General features: G+C 38.3%; 1 protein-coding gene across 2 annotated transcripts in view; it reads left to right on the top strand.

Annotated features, from left to right (window-relative positions):
• The window catches only part of Bank1 (B cell scaffold protein with ankyrin repeats 1), a 261,398-nt gene that overhangs the window by 56,220 nt on the left and 186,902 nt on the right, over positions 1-18,276 (top strand). For both annotated transcript variants that reach the window (XM_021158678.1, XM_021158677.1), the window contains one exon: positions 11,559-11,710. In XM_021158678.1, coding sequence (XP_021014337.1) covers positions 11,559-11,710 — 152 coding nt within the window. The remainder of the gene's footprint in view (positions 1-11,558; positions 11,711-18,276) is intronic.

Genomic DNA, 18,276 nt, shown 5'->3' with positions numbered 1-18,276 from the left:
ATTGGTTTTTATGTTAAAATAATATATTTTGTTATAATGTGTATTATATACATGAACACACACACTCACATATATGAACAAGTTATAAAATGTGTGTGTATTTGTTCTTAATCATCCTTAGTCTTCCATTGATTTTTTTAAATCAACCACATTAAATTTTTTATTATTTTTGTTTTAGGAAAAATAACCAAACATATAAAATTTTAAAATGTTAATTCACAGTAAAGTTTAAACCCCATGCTAACTATATCAGGGTCCTTTCAGCAAAATCTTGCTGGTGTATGCAATGGTTTTGCTGAAAGGACCCTGATATAGCTGTCTCTTGTGAGGCTATGCCGGGGCCTGGCAAACACAGAAGTGGATGCTCACTGTCAGCTATTGGATGGAACACAGGGCCCCCAATGGAGGAGCTAGAGAAAGTACCCAAGGAGCTAAAGGGGTCTCCTACCCTATAGGTCGAACAACAATATAAACTAACCAGTACCCCTAGAACTCATGTCTCTAACTGCATATGTATCAGAAGATGGCCTAGTGCCATCATTGGGAAGAGAGGCCCATTGGTCTTGCAAACTTTATATACCTCAGTATGGGGGAACGCCAGGGCCAAGAAGTGGTTGTGGGTTGGGAGGGGAGTAGGGGGGAGGGTTTGGGGGACTTCTGGGATGTCATTTGAAATGTAAATGAAGAAAATACCTAATTAAAAAAAACTGCTGACAAAGGAAAAAAAAACATGTTAATGGAAATTACATAGTTTCAAAGACAAAACTCAATGGGAAAAGTAACGTCTTCTTCCATTTTTCAAATGTTTAGTGTTCAGTTTAATGGAAGTCGGTTGGCTTTCTATGCTTGCTTGAGCAATCTGTTGTAAATGTATGAATCCTTTCTTACCTCATTTACAGTGAGTAAGGGAGAGGGTTCTTCAGGGCCACACCCAGGTCTTACAAGCAACATTTCTAAAATCTCAGAATCCTACTATCCCAACATCTTTCACTTTGGGCTGATCTTTCTCTTACATTCATGATTGCCTACATACAGTGGCCACTTAGAGAATTCTGGTGTAATAAATTACATCCATCTTCTAAATACTGACATGCTGCATCACACAGCACCCCAAAACTACAGTGCTGAATTTCTTTATTGCTCTCGTCAGGAACGTCTTTGGAAGTTTTCCAGCTCATAGTGGTCATACGATTCTTCCAACATCCTACCAATTCAGACAAAATGCAAGGTTTCACAATAGCAATTAAGAGTATTATTTGTCTTACTTAAAATGACAAATGCAACTTTAATCTTTCTCAAGGAAATCTGTCATACCTCAAGTCTGACTGACCACAGATGTGCCTGCTCACTGTTCAGTCGAATAAGCCTTGAAACTGACCTGGTTTCAAACTATTGACCTTAGACAGTAAACATATCTTATGCATGCCTACACACAGAATGTGAAAAGGTCACATGGGACTTCTGTTTATCAAATTGGAGTAAATAGATCCAACAGAACTTGACAGATATGAAGCAACTGTGTTAAAATACTGGACAACAGGCAGCACAGGGATGTTATCCTTTTGTTTGTTTGTTTGTTTTTACTTACTTTTTTAACAGATATTTTCTTTATTTACATTTCAAATGCTATCCCCTTTCCTAGTTTCCCCTCTGAAAATCCCGTATCTCCTCCCACCTCCCCCTGCTCCCCAACCCACCCAGTTCTCCTTCCTGGCCCTGGTATTCCCCTGTACTGGGGCATAGAACCTTCACAGGACCAAGGGCCTTTCCTCCCATTGATGACTGACAAGGCCATCCTCTGCTACATATGCAGCTAGAGCCAGGAGTCCCAGGGAGCTCTAGGGGTACTGGTTAGTTCATATTGTTGTTCCTCCTATGGTGCTGCAAACCCCTTCAGCACCTTGGGTCCTTTCTCTAGGTCCTCCATTGGGGACCCTGTGCTTAAGAGGGAGACAGTGGTTGGGTTAGTGCTGAAGTGGCTACCGTTGTTACCTGCAAAGTGAAGCTTCCCACGTCTCAGCAGGAAAGAGAATGGAGTTGTCCAGTGGCTTCACAGAGTTTAAGAGATGGCAAGGATATCTCTACAGTGATACGGTGATTGGAGTTTGGAGGCAGGTGATGGAAAGAAGCCGATACAGAGGGCTATGCAGGATGCACTTAAGTAGGATTCTGTCCATACAGTTCATTCATGTGTGTATAGAATCTACTCAAAACCAATGCAAGGAGCACATGGGTTCACTCAAGGCAGAGTGTAGTTTGTGTCTCTTCTAGCAAGGGTAGTAAAGCTTCATTACTCCCAGAGCATCAGGTATCTGGGTACTGGAGGCAGAATCATCCTTGGATAATGAACTATACTGGTTCTTCCGCACACACTTAATAATAACTTTTTTAAAGGAATTAAGCTGTTTTGGCATAATAAAACGTCAGCTGCAAGAAGACCTAAGAATAACTATAGAAATAAACACATAAGTTAAAGTTTATGTCTGGCAGCACATTAAAAATGACCTAGCGTGCGAAGAAGGAGATTTTCCTCCATAAACAGGAGGAACATCTGTTGTAAGGGACTTGAATCCACTCTGTGTAGACATCCAGAAAGCACAGTAAGAAATCAAGTGATATAACTAAAAATTTCAGCAAGAGATTTAAATAGATGTGCCATCAAAGAAAACACCCAGAATGCAAGGAAGCAAGGAAATCATTATCAATGCTGTGATTCATCAGGGAAATGAAAATTAAAATCACTGTAAGCCATACATAGCCACTATTGTGGCTGAAATTAGCAAGGCTCTTGTTTAGCAGCTGGAACTCCTGATGCTGCTTGTGGGCCTCTATTATGATACTGCCACTTTGGGAAAAGTTTTGTAGTTTCTTAGCTACTCAAACACAAACTTGCAGTATTTTCCAGCCATCTTCCTAATGTTTACCTAAGAAAAAAAATGAATGGATATGTGCCCACAAATATTCATAGGAATGCTTTATTAAACAGATAAAATGGGCATATGTATCCATGAGAAGATAAATGTATATACACATAGATGTATAAATTCTCATATAAGTATATATGTATGTATATATAATCACTAGAGATGATAGATAGATAGATAGATAGATAGATAGATGATAGATAGATAGATAGATAGATAGATAGATAGATAGATCAATAGATAAAACTCATATCAATAAATAACTGTGAAACTGTACAAAATTTCAGGGAAAATGAGAATTTATCCTGTTTTAAGTTCTAGTTGCATTGTGATTAGTGTTTGGTATTCCTGACTTTGTGGATGCTGAGTGGCAGCTGCTTTACCTCCCTTTGTTTCTGCACCATAATATAGTTATTTGTAGCTTGGTGTGTTGGGAGAATTGTCTTATCCTTATAGAACCCTTGGTCACTGTTCAAACACACACTTTCCCTAGTAGGCTTCATATTGACTATCTTCCTTCTCAGGGTCTGATAATTCATCGTTTTCTCCTCTCTTGCTTCTATAAGAAGAGATGAGTCCTATTCCTGTGCTCCATTTTAAAAACTGTGCCATTGTGCCATGACTCTAAGGTAGCACAAGGACTATTCTCTCTCCCATTTCATTGTACCTCTGCCAGATAAATGTCTGTCCTCTCATCTGTTGGCAGAGATCAGCATCTCTCTTTCCAGGATCTGTATTTCCTAGCCAGTGGCCTTTGTCTCCCCTCTCTCCTCAGATGCTCACTAGGTCAGGGGACTCTGCACTGCCTATAAAATATACTGAAAATCCTCTAGACCAATAAGAAAATTCCTTTTAGCATCTAATCTTACCTGGACATTTTTAAATTACCAAAAGGATTCAGAGACCCTGTGTGGTGGTTTGAATATGATTGGCCCCGAAGAATAGCACTACTAGGAGATGTGGGCTTGTTGGAGAAGGCATGGCCTTGTTGGAGTAGGTATGGCCTTCCTGGAGGAAATAGGTCACTATGGGCATGGCTTTAAGACCCACAACCTAGCTTCCTGAAAGCTAGTCTTCTCCTAGCGACCTTTGGAACAAGAGGTAGAACTCTCTGCTCTTCCAGTGCCATGACTGACTGTCTAGATGCTGTCATACTCCCACCACAATGATAAAGGACTGAACCTCTGAAACTATAAGTCAGCCCAATTACATGTTGTCCTTTATAAGAGTTGCTGTGGTCATGGTGTCTCTTTGTAGCAATGAAAACCCTAAGATACCCTACATTTTTCCTAATTTAAACAATAATTAGTTGATTCCAACAGAAAAGGTATAATAATAGCTTGGTACACTTAAGAGAAAAGCCAGTACTGCTGTTTTGTACCTTTTAGAATTTATTAAGTTCTGAAAAATTATTATGTGACAACTTTAACATTTAGGAATTGGATATCTGCCTCGAAACTAATGGTTCATTATTACTTCAGAATTCCAATTAAAATGATGGATTGTTGGAAATGTATATTACTCAAAAAGTCTGAATTATGAATGTGAATTCAGGTATCTGATACTTTACAAAGGAATGTCTTTCGTCCTAAAGTACTTCTCTGCTTTACATAATTTATTAGATAGATGAATTTTTCTGAGGCTGTAGAGGCTCAGGTTTCAAGGTCCTGAGTTTCTGATGCATATTCTAATTCTTTTAAAGATTTTTATTTGAATCATGATGAGTTCTTGTTTGGTTTTATTTTATTGTATACATTTGTTTGTTTCTTTCTTTCTTTTTGGTCATTTTTATGTATATTTAAAATGAAGCAGTCATCTGCTGTAGTAAAGGCATTATTCCCAGGCTTTCCTGAACATCAGCTTAAATATCAAAGTGAAGAAACGCTAAAGGTGCAGAGCTTGGTACCTTCAGAGAGTTGACTCCAGAATGCCAGGGCTATTATAATCAGACTATCTCCACACCCCTTATGTAAATGACTTGTATTTGCATATGGCCTGTGCATGTATACCCAAGTACTTTCATCTTTAAATTAACTTAATGCAATATAATATCATAAGTACTGTATTATTTAGGAAATGATGGTGACAGAAATGTCTGTCTACATCTAGTGCAGGCATAGTTTTATAAATTACTTTCAATCAGTGTTTGATTGGATCTGTAGATTCAAAACCTGCAGCAGCAGAGGACCACTAGCATAGAGCCCATAGAAAGGTAGACTTTTAATCTCTGATAACTCAATATAATACAAAGCTTTAACCTATACTTGGAAGCTCAAGGTTCACAGAACTGTAAATTAGGGATAAAAGGACCCCTTATGATTGAGCCATCAGAATTGAATGTTTACTCATAATCCATGATTTATGTTTTATTTAGACATGTTCTTCTCTAGCTAGTAATCAAACACTTGCTGGTCACAGTAATTACTTTCCTGGAAAGACATTTGATCAGTATTTTCTAAATGTTAGTAATATTTACTCTACCCTACCATTTTGTGCTAGAAGATAAAGGACCATAACAAAGCTAAAAGCTAGGTTATATAGAATGTACTGGAGACAGAGAGCAAAGAAGGAGACTTGCGTTTTTTATTTTATTCTTCAATTAGGAACATACTAAGTATTTTAATCTAAAAAATAATTATTTTTGAAATCAAACATTTTATGATACCACTAAATGGGAGTTAATTTATAACCATATGTTGAGGATAACTCAGCTGTTTTTTTTACTGATAATTATTGAGACCCTATCAAGTTCAACATGGAACAATATAGTAAATTTTTTATGTTTTAGAGAATGGAGTAAGAAGTAGTGAGAAAAATGTACACAAATGCTCTTAAGGTTTTTCTCTGCCAGTCATTGTTCTGTTGAGGAAACCAACCTGGAATCTAATAGTAATGTCTAAGGTAAAGTGGTAGTTTGTAGTGGTGGTTTGTAGTGGTGGTAGTAGTGGTAGTAAGAGGAATGCCAGGGTCAGGAAGCAGGAGTGGATGGGTTGGGGATCAGGGCAGGGGGGGGGGGNGGATAGCATTTGAAATGTAAATGAAGAAAATATCTAATAAATAATTATTTACATGCCATGTTTTTACATGCCAAAGATTACATTTTTTTGTAAATCTCCCCTAAGTATATAAAGTTTATATGGAAACAAATAAATAAGACCATTTCTTAAACAATGTTGAAGTTTTAATTTCTTTCTCAGTGAAGAAAAATCTATAATTTTTTAATTTATTTTGTAAAACAATTCTTCTGTTATGCATTACTAATGGCTTTAGACTAATTTTATCTGCTTCTTTGAGTCTTAACATCATGGCTAAAAGTTCTCTTTCCTTTAGAATTTTGAAAAGTTTCAGGAAAGGAAGAGAACTTTCTGTTTGTCTCAACCGTTTATGGGGGAGGGTGTTGGTGAGTTGTACTATTAAAAATTATCTACAAATCACTCTGAAGGGTGAACTGAAATTCAACAATTCATTTTGTGTATATTCAAAATAAAATCCAGTGTATAGTGATAAATTGAAAAGAATCAGAGTGTATGAAGTATCAGTGTAAAGGTGTTATAGTCCACACTGGCCGAATACTCCTTATGTAGCCACAGGTGGTCTTGAACTCATGATCCTCCCAAGTCCATCTGCTCCCATGCCTGAATTAGTCAGTACTGGGGCTAGAACCCAGGGCTTTGTGCATTCTAGTCAAGCATTCTCTGAACCAAGCTATTTTAAGTATTTTCTTTGGTATTTTATCATGTTGATAGAAAGTTAACTAACACAAGGACTAACAAGTTTTCTGAAATGTTCCGTTGACTAAAACTAATTTTTGCCAGTGTTAATGCTCTTTGTATTGATTTTGGTGACTCTTCTGTCATAGATTATTGATCCAGGAAGTGATTAGTTTTAGTGACAGACAATACTTTTCTTGAAAATCATTGTCAACTGTCAGTTGCAATTGCAGCTTTTTTTTTTTAAAAAACTTCTGTTACTGATGCCTATATAATGATATCCTTTTTTTTCTTTTTTATTAGATATTTTCTTCATTTATATTTCAAATGCTATCTCCAAAGCCCCCTCTATACTCTCCTACCCTGCTCCCCAACCTGCCCATTCCTGCTTCCTGGTCCTGGCATTCCCCTCTACTGGGGCATATTATCTTCGCAAGACCAAGGGCCTCTCCTCCCATTGATGGCAGACTAGGCCATCCTCTGCTACATATGCAACTAGAGACACAGGTCTGGGGGTGGGGGTACTGGAGTTCATATCATTGTTCCACCTATAGGGTTGCAGTTCCCTTTAGCTCCTTGGGTACTTTCTCTAGCTCCTTCATTGAGGACCCTGTGTTCCATCCAATAGATGACTGTGAGCATCCACTCCTGTGTTTGCCAGGCATTGTCATAGACTCACAAGAGAGAGCTATGTCAGGGTCCTGTCTGCAAAATCTTTCTGGAATATTCAATAGAGTCTGGGTTTGGTGGTTGCATATGGGATGGATCCCTGGGTGAGGCAGTCTCTGGATGGTCTTACCTTCCGTTTTAGCTCTAAACTTTGTGTCTGTAAATCCTTCCATGGGTATTTTGTTCCCTATTCTAAGAGACCACATTTTGGTCTTCCTTCTTCTAGAGTTTCATGTGTTTTGCCAATTGTATCTTGGATATTCTAAGTTTCTGGGCTAATATCCGCTTATCATGTGTGTTCTCTTGTGATTGGGCTACCTCACTCGGGATGATATCATCCACATCCATCCATTTGCCTAAGAATTTAATAAATTCACTGTTTCTAATAGCTCAGTAGTACTCCATTGTGTAAATGCACCACATTTTCTGTATCCATTCCACCCTTGAGATATATCTGGGTTCTTTTCAGCTTTGGAAACTGTGTCTCAGATCCTGCCCTTGGATGCTCATGGTCTCTGTGTCTCAATACTATCACATTCTTAGTAGTCTTAGATTCTGTCCTTTTGTCCTTTGCCACTCTTAGACTCTCTTATGATGCTTTCTGCTTCTCTGAGATCTGGGTATCTTTTGGTCTTTACTCTGGGTTGTTCACTGAAACATTCTTTTTCCTCACCAATGCTGCCAATTCTGGGGACGGAAGCTCTGATTAGGATCTTCTCTGCACTGCCTGTGATAAGACAGCAAGTGGGCACAAAAGACCAGTTAGGAAAGTGGTTCTCTGTCTGTGGGTAGTGCTACTTATGGAGTCAAACTACCCATTCACGGGGGTTACCTAAGACCATTGAAAAACACAGATATTTATGCAACAATTCATAACAGTGACAGAATTACAGATGTGAAGTAGGAATGAAAATAATTTTATGTTTGGGGTTCACCATATCATGAAGAACTGTATTACAGGGTTGCAGCATTAGAAAGATTAGAAAACCCTGACTTCAGAGATGATTATAATGGGCCGTATGATTCCAACACTGGAGATAGGGTGGCATCAGTATATAAATAAGAAGCATCTACAACTAACTCCCTAAGAGTAGCAAACAGGCTCCTAATACAGCTAGGAAAGAGCCAGGAAACACCCGTGCTAGTCTATAATCCCACCAATCATTGCATATCTTACATGTTAATCATCACAGATTCTATACCAATCACAGACCTCATATAGAAACAAACTTTTTTTCTGGCTTATCATATACTTTTTGCTGATTCACAAAGGTACTCTCCATCTTCCTTACCTAACTAGGGCATGTCATGCTATGACATGATCCAGAGCAGCTAGGGCTAGGAAACATTGGAGCAGCTGCAGATGACATCATCTAGTGGTCAGCAGTGCTTGCTGAACATAAAGATAAGCTTTATATCCACTGAAGGCTGGAGTATTTATGTATGACTGATGTCATGTCTTGTATTTTTTTATTGGATATTTTCCTTATTTACATTTCAAATGCTATTCCCTTTCCTGGTTTTCCCCCACACTCAGAACCCCCCTATCCCATCCCCCATCCCCCATCCCCCTGTTTCTATGAGGGTGTTCATCCACCCACCCACCCACTCCCTGCATTTCCACCCTGGCATTCCCCTACTGGAGTATCAAGCCTTTACAGGACCGAGGGCATCTCCTCCCATTGATGACCAAAAAGGCCATGCTCTGCTATATATGCAACTAGAGCCATGGGTCCCTCTATGTGTACTCCTTGGTTGGTAGATTAGTCCCTGGGAGCTCTGAGGGGTCTGGTTGGTTGATATTGTTGATCTTTCTATACAGTTGCAAAACCTTTCTATTCCTTCAGTCCTTTATCTAACGCCTCCATTTGGGACCCCATACCCCACACTTTGTCTATGTAACTTCTTCTTTAGGTATTTTGTTACCCCTTCTTAGAAGGATCAAAGTATCCACACTTTGGTCTTCCTTCTTCTTGAGTTTCATGTGGTTTGTGAATTGTATCTTGGGTATTTTGAGCTTCTGGGCTAAAATCCACATATCAGTGAGTAGATACCATGTGTGTTCTTTTGGGATTGGGTTACCTCACTCAGGATGATATTCTCAGATCCATACATTTGCCTAAGAATTTCATAAATTAATTGTTTTTAATAGCTGAGTAGTACTCCATTATGTAAATGTTCCACATTTTCTGTATCCATTCCTCTGTTGAGGGCCATCTGGGTTCTTTCCAGCTTCTGGCTATTATAAATAAGGCTGCTATGAGCATAGAGGACCATGTGACCTTATTACATGTTGGAGCATCTTCTGGGTATATGCCCAAGAGTGGTATTGCTAGGTCCTTGGGTAGTACTCTGTCCAATTTTCTCAGGAACTGCCAAACTGATTTCCAGAGTGGTTGTATCAGCTTGCCAGCAATGGAGGAGTGTTCTCTCCACAACCTCGTCAGTACCTGCTGTCACCTGAGTTTTTGATCTTAGCCATTCTGTCTGGTGTAAGGTGGAATCTCAGGGTTGTTGTGATTTACATTTTCCTGATGACTAAGAATGTTGAACATTTCTTTAGGTGCTTCTCAGCCATTTGATATTCCTCAGTTGAGAATTCATTATTTAGCTCTGTACCCAAATTTTTAATAGGGTTATTTGGTTCTCTGGAGTCTAACCTCTTGAGTTCCTTGTATATATTGGCTATTAGCCCTCTATCAGATGTTGGATTGGTAAAGATCTATTCCCAAACTGTTGGTTGCCATTTTGTCCTGTTGACAGTGTCCTTTGCAATTTTATGAGGTCCCATTTGTCAGTTGTTGATCTTAGAGCATAAGCTATTGTGTTCTGTTCAAGAACTTTTTTTCAGTGCCCATGTGCTCAAGGATCTTCCCCACTTTGTCTTCTATTAGTTTCAGTGTATCTAGTTTTATGTGGAGGTCCTTGATCCACTTGAACTTGAGCTTTGTACAAGGAGATAAGAATGAATCAATTTGCCTTCTTCTACATGCTAACCACCTGTTGAGCCAGCACCATTTGTTGAAAGCACTGTCTTTTTCCCCACTGGATGGTTTTAGCTCCTTTGCCAAAGATAAGTGACTATAGGTATGTGGGTTCATTTCTGGGTCTTCAGTTCTATTCCACTGACGTACCTGCCACTGTTCATGTTTGCAACATGACTTTAAAATGACAGAATAGCACTATGTGGTAACATGGAAGCATTCCTCAACATAGCAGCAAGAGACCATCCTGGAAAGGCAAGCTCTTTTTACTTGCCCAGGCCATATTTGTAGAGATTCCTTTTTCTTTTGCAATTCCCTTCTTTGGGGATATGAGTGATACTTTGAGGTGATCCTAAATGTTACAGATGTGAGCTTATTCTGAAAATCCTAATTCAAGCCATATGGTCTGAATAAACACACTTTGGGTTTTGAGACACTGAATAGTTTTTTTTTAATAGGTTTATTATTCATCATGTTTTTATTTCTTTCTTTCAATTGAGAACAATGTTTGGGTAATTGAGACTAACTGCTGCTGCTACATGTTAAACAAGACAAACACCAGTCTACCCCTCTTTAGGCTCTGAAATACAAAGTAATATATTTCATTATTCCTAGAATTGCCATAAAGAACTCACTTGAAATGAATTACTTATTTTCTTTAAACACTTAAATATTTTGATGAATACTCATATTTCATTATTTTTATTTATGTGTGTGCATGTGTATCTATGTAAGTATATGCAGATATGTGTGAGTGTCTAAGGAGGCCAGAAGAACTTGTAAGATCCCCTGGAGCTAGAGTTACAGGCAGTTGTGAGCTGCCAGATCTGGGGTTGAAACTGAACTTGGGTTTTCCCTCTTGCAAATTCTGGCATTGCAGGTGTAATAGCCATTGCTGGCTTATAATTAGTACTTAAAAATTAGAATATGTACATACAAGTTAGTACTTTGGCTTAAATGTTCTAATGGAACTTTTTCTTCATAGTTGTCATGCAAAATGAATTTTCTAATATTCTACTAGTTTATTAATAGCAATAGAAAACTGTGATATTTGGAAGTTTTGTGAACATTTGACAAGCTGATGAACATATAATCATATAACTAGTATGTCTTAGTCATAAGTATTATAATATTATTTAATCAAGAACTATTATTTTAATGATAAAGATTGTTATTTCAACTATCCAAGATTCATTTCCTGAACTGATGAAATTGGTCTTTTAGTAGTGGATGGAATGATAATTAATTGTATTCATGCAATTTGTTTCCAGGTCCTGAAGACTACCTTGAGGTCAGCATTCCAACAGACTCAAGAGCCAAATATCCTGAGGACACAAGTGGACAGAAGGGAACTGACGACCTAGCAGCTTTGAGATCATCTGTGCCTCGGGTACTAGTGCTTCCTGGGGAAATTCCATGTGAGGTCAGTGCTGCTGGCCTTTATTTAATGGCCCTGTTGTTTTCATAGACACCATGGTTTACTGTGATGTGATTTTAGTTTGCTCTTTTTCACAACTGTGTCCTCAGAACCTACAATACTATCGAGCACCTAGTAGGCATTTAAAACAGATGCTTGCCTTTTATAAAACATGACTTGACACTTTAGAAGGATATATACATATTAAGCTTCTTTTAATAACTTAATTTCACAATAAGCAGATTAAATATTTTATTTTCCTAAAGGGATATTCACTGATGAATGGAACTTAAAATCACTATTTTTTCTTGATCACCATTTAAAAATTGTAAATGTGTTATGGAATGGTGACATTGTACAAGGTGGAAGAATTAATCTCTCAGGAATAAGAATATAATTCGAGGGAGGACTTAGAGAAAGTAACAATATAAAAGCATTCTTGATGTTTCTTCCCCTGTGCCTTTTTTGGATTGACCAACTAAAATAAACCACTGGAAAAGTTTGAACATCAGTGTTGGATATCAATACCTATGGTGTCCTTGGATGTAAAGGACCACAGTATAAAAGAGCCTTATGGGAGATTCTTGAAAAGATCTATCTAGAAGAGGCTGGTGGATTTACATGACCTGACATCAGGAGGTATGCGAGGCCACCTGTCAACTCTATGGCCATCAAAGGTGACCGTTCTTTAGTGTTGCTGAAGTTTAAATTTCTCACTTTCACCCAGCATGCTGTTCTGACAGAATTGTTCCTCTAAGTCACTTTCCTGTCAGGTCTTGAGGAAATAGAACCACTTGGATACTACCATAGACATGCTGGGAATCTGAACTGTCCACTTTCCCAATGCTAGACACAGATGCATAGACAAAGACAAGTTACCACAAGGGTAACAGAATGGGTAGCTTACACCGGGGAGAAAGGGGCTGAATAACCAAAGTTGGTAGCTCCTCTGGAATCAAGAAACTATGGAAGAAACAGGGAAAGTAATAAAAGCAATGTGATCTAGTTTCAAATAGACGAAATCAAAGTAGGAAATAAAATGACACTCAGAGTAAAAATAGTTTCCCAGAAGTTATGTAATGTGTCTAAATAGCTGATTTAAAAAATATCTGCAGCAGTATAATTTGAGTATTATAAAACCCTCCCCATATTAGTCACAGGAAAATTGAAGTTCAATAGCAGGCTTCAGGTGTCCTCAAGCAGACATTCGTTATGCAGCTGATTTGCCAGGGGTCCTTTCAATAGATCATCTTGGGCTTATATTTATGGATGTGGATAGAATTCTTTCAGACCTGATAAAGTTAAGTTATTTCAATATCAGATCTGTCTTGAGAACTCTACCTTTTTAAAAAAACCCTAGAAGTCAAGCAATCATATAAGGCATTTTAAAGCCAGAATTATGCTCCAAATTTTCAAAATAATCTCATCCTTTGGACCAAAAATAGTTATCGCAGAGAAATCTTGGGCTTTCAGTAAGTAGATCTTAGTACAATTTGAAGCACCACCGAAAAGATCATTTGGTTCCAGCTGAGTGAAAATTGTTTCTGGTTTCCCTGGAGAATGTTCAGTATATGCCAATGATCTGAAATGACAACCTTCGAACCTCATTTCTGAGAAGCCTTCTCGATAGTGGGTGGGCAGAGAACAGAGACCAATGCTTTTCCTAACAAAGGAACTATAGAGATGTTTCTGGGATCCTAAAACTTCCATAGCCTATCAATGATATTCCTGACAGTTTCTAGGCAAGTGGAAGTGAGCCTTGTTCATACCTAGCACTGGTGAAACCCATAGGTCTATATTTCTAACATGCTGACATGACCATGTGTTTGATAAGGGCACAGACTTCCTTCCCTATTCAGAGAATTAGTCATTTGCTGTTCCTCCTCCCCACCCCATTCCCCGGCACCACCCCTGCCTCGTAGCTGTACAGAAACTTGGTCTGTGGACTTGTCTCTTACAGCATTTCAGCTCACTGTCTGCTCTTGGTCTATAGAGATGGCTTTTGTAAACTGCCAGCTGGGGTGGAGCTTTAAGCTCCTCACTGCCTGTGATCCCAGGAGCTGGGGAGCATTGATCCTTCTGCTCTAACCTTTCCCAACACCTTTCTTTCTGCATATTATCAATTCCATAAGCCTTGACAATCTTGTTTTGCTTCAAAAACAGGAGGAAAATCTGATTTTGCTCTTTAATATTGATCCATTGTTCTACTTAAAAGAATTATTTCCCAAGTCTTTGAGAAACAAATAAGTAGATGAGTTCTGTGTACACTTAAACTGGCTTCTTGATAGAGACTTCTTTTTAAAATTAATTATTATATTATATTTTTATTAATTATTTTATTTTTTTACATTCCAAATGTTGCTCCCCTCCTGGTCCCCCCTCACAGAGTTCTTCCCCCATCCTCCCTCCCCTTCACCTCTGAGAGAGAATCCCCCATATCCCCCAAGTCTGGGGTATCAAGTCTCTACAGGATTAGGTTCACCCTCTCCTACTGAGGCCAGACAAGACAGGCCTCTGCTACATATGTGCTGGGAGTCTCTGGCCAGTCCATGTATGTTCTTTGGTTGGTGGATAGAACCTTTCTTTAAGTTTCTACAGGATTGTATACTTCATTCTATTTTAGCATAAAGCATTTTCACGTGTTTACTGCTTAGGACATTTGACTTTATAGCACATTACCCTGGATTTTGTAATGTGAAGTAACAGATATAAGGAATATGGTGTTACTTAGGTCTGCCAAAAGTAGCCTTTGTTCTAATAACACATCCATTTTCACCTTTCTGATGAAATCCACATGAGTTCATTGATGGTATCTAGACCAGCAACTCTTGTGCATGCTGTCCATGGCTTCAAAGATGTGATGCTATAGTGGTTCTCGACTGGGAAAGAGTTTTACCTTTCTTTGATAGGGGAAGAAGCTGAGCAAAACTGCAAGCATCTCTGATTATCAGGATTGCTACTGACATCTAGTTGACAGAAACCAGAAGATGCAATGTATTACATAATGCACAAGGCACACTCATGACAGTCGCTTATCTAATCCAAAGTAGGGATCCTACTAAAGTTAAATCCTGTCTCCTGGTGTACACCTACAACAAATGAGTCACCATCACTTCTGCCTAATGGTGGCATCAAGAACTCATGCTCCTGTCTAAGGCTTCTGTGAAGTTGGCACAGTTGTCCTGTGTTCACTTACTTTGTGAGACATGTCAGCCCTTTAGTGGTGATTCCATTAACATCTTTCACACATCTTACATAAAGCTTTCAGAAACTCTCTTCTTAGAATCCTTACCTCTTCTGCTATTTCTATGAGTCCCCATCAAAGACGTAGTAAGGATGTCTCTCTCACCTCTGCAGAAGCACAGCAGTTGAAAGCAAGCTTCTTTTCTTCATCTTGTTTTATCTGTGCGGAAGATCCTTCACATATTACTAACCCTACCTTCTAATTCTTTCTCTGCTGGCATGGGGCAGATTTGGTATTAACTGAAGAAGCCCATGCAATAAGTTTACCAAGTCCCATGAGCCTATCTTCATTGACATGGTATCTTTTAACATAAAGTAGACATAAATATGTGAAAAAGCCAGAGGTCACTGTGCAAAAGCCTTAGTAAGCTAACAGTGATCTACTGGGATCTCAAACTTCTATCTGTGCTTAAATTTCAGACCAACGACCCAATCAAAACTGCACTGCATGCATATGTTATTATAGACCAAGTTACTGTCCTTTTGATTAAATGTTAACTTTTGTGAACAGTATAGCAACCTTTAGCTTTTATAAGTAGCAATGATCATAACCCAATCTCTCTGTGAATTCTTAGACCCCCAATAAAGGACACAAACTCGGGGGGGGGGGTCAAAATATGAAGCATTAAATGACTGCTTCAAAATCAATAAAAACAAATTAATGATATTTGAACAGCCTAAAGCTTTCTCCTTGGATCAAATGAAGCCATGCAACTAAAGCCAACCCTTCTGTCCTGGATTAAGCACTTCACTTTAGAGAGCTGTAGATGCATGTAAGGCCTCCGCATGAAGGGTAGTTAGTAACAGAGCCTAGCACACTCAATTCAAAACTGTTGTGTTTTTACACACATATTTCATTTTAATTTTTAGAGGATCCAGTATATCCATAATGCTCAGAAGATATTAAAATGATATGTCAGGTTATTGTGGATTGCAAACTTTATATGCCCCAGTACAGGGGAATGCCAGGACCAAGAAGTGGAAATGGGTGGGTAGCAGAGCAGGGTGGGGGGGAGGGTATAGGGAACTTTCGGGATAGCATTTGAAATGTAAATAAAGAAAATATCTAATTAAAAAAAATCAAAAGAAAAGAAAATGCTATCAGAGTATTTTAGATGAGGAGAACAACAAAGATAAAAAGGTTGATATAGTAATGGCCAAATACAGATGTAGATGTGAACATGTTAGTGCTCACTTGAGAGTTCTAGAATTCTTGCAGGCTAGAGTTAGAGGGAGGATACTCTAAAATCGGAGTTGGACTTTGGTTGAACTTTGGCTTGAGGAGGCAGAGGAAGAGCCGATCAACAAGGCAACATCATCTTTCAACAGGACCAGCTACTTAACCTCTAATACAGAATGCAAATGCAAAGCCCTTTGTTCAAATTATTTGCATTTCAAAGCAATGACAGCTAACTATTAAACCAATGCTTTTTAAAACCCTTTTAAGCCCTGTGTGCCTGTGAGGGTCTTGAACTCAAGAAACCAGACCATGGTACAAATAAATAAAACAATACTTTACTTAGTGTTCCTTCTCTTTAGAATTTTTTTCTGCAATGGTTAAAAGGTGGCATCCTGTCCTTTCTTAAGGCAGGACCCTGGTACACAAGAACGATCACATGTAGGACTGCTCATAAATGAGAATTAGAGATTTTAGAGAATAAAATATTTGGAGAACAACCTGTGCTTACCAATTCCATAAAGTCAAGTAAGGAGTGATGTAGGCATTGAAAAGAACACTGAAGAACTTTCAACAATGACTAGGCAGGGCTAGAACCAAAGTGAAATGTTAAGTCATTGTTGAGGTGAGAGATATGAGGACATTGAATATATGCAGAGCAGATATGACCACGTTCCTTAGAAGCTGACATGTAACATGTCAGGGGCAGGAGCAAAAGCTGCTATGATGGTGATTCCTGTAAGGTGGGATCTGTTCTCTCATATAAAGAGAAGTTGAAACCAGACTTGGATAAATATTTGGAATGTGACAACTGCAATGGAGAATGCCTAAAGTGGACCTGAGTGATTGGTAACATTACAAACCACTTGTAAGAAGGCCTTGGTATTTCCTGCTAAGATGGAAGTTTTTCTAGTGTGTGATTTTACTAAAAGCAATAACACTAGAGTAAGAAACATTTAAGTTGATAGCTTTTAAATAAATTTATCATGAAAGTGTATCTGTGGGTTTCCTATTTACTGTTAGGATGAATTTACAATGACAAGAGCTTTTGAGAGATGATATCTGAGAAAATCATAAAATATTTTACTTTTCAGAGTGTCAGATAACATCATATAAGGAATAATGTGTACTTGCAAATTAGATAACTTCTAACAGTTTTTATAATATAGTCCTAGATTGTATTGCAGGTGAGAGAAAACAGCTGTAGTTGTCTCTATTTCAGAACTAGGGTATGTATGTCTCTGAGTGTGTGTGTATCTGTGTGTGCACATGCATGTGTGAATGCATGCAGTGCATGCATACATGTGTGTATATGCATGAATATGTATGTGTGGATATGTGTGCATACAGTGCATGCATACATGTGTGTATATCCATGAATATGTATGTGTGGATATGTGTGCTTGTGTTTGTGTGTATAAGCAGTGCATGCATGCATGTGCGTATATGCATGAGTATGTATGTATGGATATGTGTGCATGTGTCTGTGTATACATACAGTGCATGCATGCATGTGTTTATAGGCATGAGTATGTATGTAAGGATATGTGTGCATGTAGTTGTGTGTGTGCATGCAGTACATGCATACATGTACGTTTATGAATTGTGTGTGATTTTGTGTGTGCATATGTGTGTATCTGCATATTTCAGTTTTTTGAGAAGATATCCTTATATAAAAGGTGTCATAATTTCTATAAAGTAGGTAGACATCCAAAAATGCTTATCCATTCTCAATCTCTATATTTCATTCTTCCTGATTTTTATTTTTTATAGATTTAATTCCCAAAAAAACAGTTTCTATGTTTTTACCTCTGTTCATAGATCAAACTTCTCCAACGTAATTAAATCTTGAAATTTTCATTTCTGTAACTTTAGTCTTGTCAGAAGTCGTCATAGGCCCTTATATAAGCGAACACCCAGAGAACTTTCTACTGCACAAACTGTGGAACTATACAGCATTAATATTTGTCATTGTGTTCTTTTTTATTATTTCTTTATTATATGTAAGCACACTGTAGCTGTCTTCAGACACTCCAGAAGAGGGCGCCAGATCTTGTTACAGATGGTTGTGAGCCACCATGTGGTTGCTGGGATTTGAACTCTGGACCTTCGGAAGAGCAGTCGGGTGCTCTTACCCACTGAGCCATCTCAC

Source organism: Mus caroli, chromosome 3, assembly GCF_900094665.2.
Source record: "Mus caroli chromosome 3, CAROLI_EIJ_v1.1, whole genome shotgun sequence".
NCBI lineage: Eukaryota > Metazoa > Chordata > Mammalia > Rodentia > Muridae > Mus > Mus caroli.
The sequence above is the reverse complement of the archived record's forward strand: the minus strand, read 5'-3'. Positions and strand labels throughout refer to the sequence as shown.